Source organism: Pelmatolapia mariae, linkage group LG8 (genome assembly GCF_036321145.2).
Source record: "Pelmatolapia mariae isolate MD_Pm_ZW linkage group LG8, Pm_UMD_F_2, whole genome shotgun sequence".
In the NCBI taxonomy this organism is placed as follows: domain Eukaryota; kingdom Metazoa; phylum Chordata; class Actinopteri; order Cichliformes; family Cichlidae; genus Pelmatolapia; species Pelmatolapia mariae.
This window is the reverse complement of record NC_086234.1, coordinates 23,818,903-23,822,735: the sequence shown is the minus strand read 5'-3', so window position 1 is coordinate 23,822,735 and position 3,833 is coordinate 23,818,903. Positions and strand designations below refer to the sequence as shown.

The following is a 3,833-nucleotide window of genomic DNA, read 5'->3' as shown; positions in this document are numbered from 1 at the left end:
TGAACTATTTAAGTTATTATTTAAGGTATTATGATTAAACACTAACAGTGTGAGATTTTTTAAATGTTGATGCTTTTTCTGAAATTTGGTTCCTATGAAAAGCTTTTTCACTGCGTGACATCATCAGTGATGCTACACACTAAAGAAACAGGTTTTATTTTTCAATAATGCAGAGTGCATCTCTGTGCACTCATGCTTTAGAGTCTACATAAAAGTCAATTAACAGGGTTGTATGCCAAATATTTGACTACAGGAGTAAAGTGTTCTCTTGTTCTTATATACATGATCTTCTTTTGCAGTAGACGGCAGAGTTGAGACAATGAAGTGGGCCTTTGTTGTGTTTGCCATGGTGACACTGTCTGATTGCCTTGTTCAGTAAGTCAGACAGACTATATTTCATTCATTTCATTCTTCTTTTTATTTTATTTATTTATTTATTTTTAATTTTACTATTTGAAATAGATCTACATGGTCATCTATCGCAGCGGTCCCCAACGGACCGGCCTTTAAGGTGTCGTGGATAAATACAACACAATAAAACCAGTACCGGTACAAAAAAAAAGATTTACGCATAACACACGGGAAGAGACCCAGGGAAACTGAGTTAACGATAAAAACAATTAAAACCCTTAAAACCATGAATTTCACACCCGAGCCTCAACTCTCGCGGCCTGGTACCAAACGACTCATTGACTGGTACTGGTCCGTGGCTTGGTGGTTGGGGACCGGTGATCTATCATATATGTAAATACAATATATGTATAATATAAAATATTTATATATGCAGTTTTAAGAGGGTGTTGGTATGAAAAAGGACCTGTTCACAGCTCATTAAAGTTTTTTTAATGTATCCTAATGACCAAAATGTAATTTGCTCCCTTTAATGATTCCTAGGATCCCTCTGCAAAAGGGTAAGAGTGCCAGGGAGGTCTTGGAGGAACAGGGTCTATGGGAGGAGTATAGGCAAAAATACCCATACAATCCCATGGCCAAGTTTGATGGGATCTTTGCTGTGGGCCCTGAATCCATGACCAACGATGCTGGTGTGAGTAACAACATCTAAACCTTGAACATGCATATCAACATACAGAGAACACGACAAATGTCTTGAGAGTATACCTTCATGTCTCCTCTTCTTCTCCAGTTGTCTTACTATGGAGTCATCTCAATTGGAAATCCTCCTCAGTCCTTTCAAGTCATCTTTGACACTGGCTCATCTAACCTGTGGGTTCCCTCCATCTACTGCAACAGTGCACCCTGCAGTATGTAAACCTATGATTACATAATGCATTTCCACACAAAGTCAAAGAGTGATTCTGAAAACCCTTATAATGATCAAAAATACAACAAAAAGCTACATGGGTTCACCCAAAACAAGGGCCATAGGGGTTCAATGCCTTGTTAATTAAGTGACAATCAACATTGAAGTTCCTGGCACTTCTAAAAAAATAACTAGTGATACATGTTATTTCTCTGGTGGGGAAGGAGCCTGATCTGGTTTGCAAGATTGAGACATTTCTAATTGACACACAATGTAGGTGAAGTGTTTCAAGTATCTTCTACAAAGAGGAGACTCTGTTGAAGACCCAGGAGCTGCTGGAGAGAATATAATTCTTGGCTGACTTGGACTTGAAGAGGTAGCCAGAGTGGGGAAAGTCTGTGCTTCTCTGCTTAGACTGCTGCCTCCATTATCAGAACTGAGATGGGCCATTGACCCCCCTATTGTTCCTCTACCTAATTACATGAGCCAAGGTGTGAAAATGGGTGTGGGTCACAATCAGCCAAGGTTTCAGGTGAACCCCATTGTGAAACCTAGCTCCACTCTATCATTTGATTTACTAATGTCAGATGGCCCAGGTTGTTAGTGGGCGTTAAGGCATCTGGTAAGGGATCTCAAAACAGTATTATAGATGGCAGACAGTTGGTGTCGTAAGCTGCTCCCTCTGTTCAAAGTTGGTTGTTCACATTGGACATCGATGGCTTCTTTCACTCCGCTTTCAAACCATCTGTTTTCTCTCTCTAAAATGTGAACATTGGCATCCTCAAAAGATTGACGTTTGTTCTTTCTTGGGGACACTACCATAGGGTCTTAGACCTGGGACTCTTCACCAATTGCTCTTAGAACTGAAGAAGCTTCTCGGATGATAGGTGAAACATCTTCAAGGAAACTTAAACTTCCTGTCGTGTTGAGAAGTCCAGACACTGTTACTTTCCGAGCTCATTAGCCTGTGATGACCTGGACATCTGACAACTTTCACATACAATAATTGGAGTGGTTTTGGTTTTAAATGGTGATGAATAGAATGGTATGAAAAAGAACCAAGAAATTACCTTCAAATAGTACAGTACTTGAACAAATGTACTTACTTTCCACCACTGGTTTTCAAATTCTGTACTGGCTTCATCTTTGGTTGGCAGGTTGGTGGTCTGGCTGTGACAAACCAGATCTTTGGTTTGAGCCAAACTGAGGCCCCCTTCATGCAGTACATGCAGGCTGATGGTATCCTTGGTCTGGCCTACCCAAGTCTGTCTGCCTCTGGTGCGACACCTGTGTTTGACAACATGATGAATGCGGGCTTGATCGACCAGAACCTCTTCTCCGTGTATCTGAGCTCGTAAGTATTATGCAGGATTCTACCTGACACTGGAACAATTTTTTAGATACCTCATATATCAATTTGTACTCAATTCCTAGTTTCCCTGATGTTTGAACTTTTGTTTTTTTCTTTGCAGTAACACCCAACAAGGCAGTGTGGTGACCTTTGGTGGTGTTGATATCAATCACTACTCTGGTTCCATCACCTGGATTCCTCTCTCCAGTGAACTGTACTGGCAGATCACAGTTGACAGGTAAAACCAAAAGTTACAGTCCTATATTTATTTCAGAATCATTATAGAGCTACATTGGCAAAGAAGTGTTCTTCCTTGATGCATACTGTGTTGTCCATTACAGTGTTACTGTTAATGGTCAGGTTGTGGCTTGTAATGGTGGCTGTCAGGCTATTGTGGACACTGGAACCTCTATGATTGTTGGACCTCAAAGCGACATTGATAATATCAATGCCTGGCTGGGAGCAATTAGCCAGAATGGAGAGGTCAGTGTCAGAAAATATGGAGAGATACTTTGAGTGAAGCACCACTTGGTCTGGTGAAACTGATACTCTTCAAACTTTACATAACTTACAGGCAGATTGTTTTATTTTATCTTTCCTTTTCCATCAGTACTTGGTCAACTGCAACTACATTGGCCAAATGCCTGATGTGACCTTCAACATCAATGGACAGCAGTTCACTCTCCCAGCCTCTGCCTACATCAGTCAGGTAAGCATTTCTTTCCTTATGTATATTTTATAACTTCTCTACATATTCCCTAAATTTTATTTATTTTTTTCTATTACATCTCCCACCTAGTCCCAGAACTATGGCTGCCTCACTGGCTTCAGTGGTCAAGGTAGCAACCTGTGGATCCTGGGCGATGTCTTCCTCAGACAGTACTATTCCATCTTCGACAGAGGCCAGAATATGGTGGGTCTGGCCAAGGCTAGATGATCAACCTGAAGTCAACTCCTTCAACATACATCTTTGTGTTATAGTCGGCTTTGTAACATCAAATGTCTAATAAATAAATCAATTTTTGCCTTTTTTTTCCTCTATACAAAATTTACATATCACAGAATAACTTTGTCTTAACCAGACTGCCCCACAAACAGTGTTCATAAGCCTCCAGTGTATCTCTCCAAGCAACAAAGCTGAAGTTATGAGACAGCAACTACTTTGTGTCACATGTGTCAGTGGGATACATGTGAATGTATTAAAAAATGATATTCCAGTAG

General features: G+C 40.5%; 1 protein-coding gene across 1 annotated transcript; it reads left to right on the top strand.

Moving 5' to 3' along the window:
* Window positions 1–319: 319 nt before the first annotated feature.
* Window positions 320–3,549, top strand: LOC134633277 (pepsin A-like). The gene is made up of 8 exons (XM_063482154.1): window positions 320–375; window positions 895–1,045; window positions 1,145–1,262; window positions 2,303–2,615; window positions 2,734–2,850; window positions 2,954–3,095; window positions 3,223–3,321; window positions 3,412–3,549. The coding sequence occupies exons 1-8, from the start codon at window positions 320–322 to the stop codon at window positions 3,547–3,549; spliced, it is 1,134 nt and encodes a 377-aa protein (XP_063338224.1).
* Window positions 3,550–3,833: the final 284 nt, after the last annotated feature.

Bases quoted from the DNA above. Each gene is read 5' to 3' on its own strand.
- LOC134633277 (XM_063482154.1), top strand. From the start codon at position 320: ATGAAGTGGGCCTTTGTTGTGTTTGCCATGGTGACACTGTCTGATTGC. The intron at 3,096-3,222 runs GTCAGTGTCAGA...CTTTTCCATCAG, and splicing joins CAATTAGCCAGAATGGAGAG to TACTTGGTCAACTGCAACTA. The intron at 3,322-3,411 runs GTAAGCATTTCT...TCTCCCACCTAG, and splicing joins CCTCTGCCTACATCAGTCAG to TCCCAGAACTATGGCTGCCT.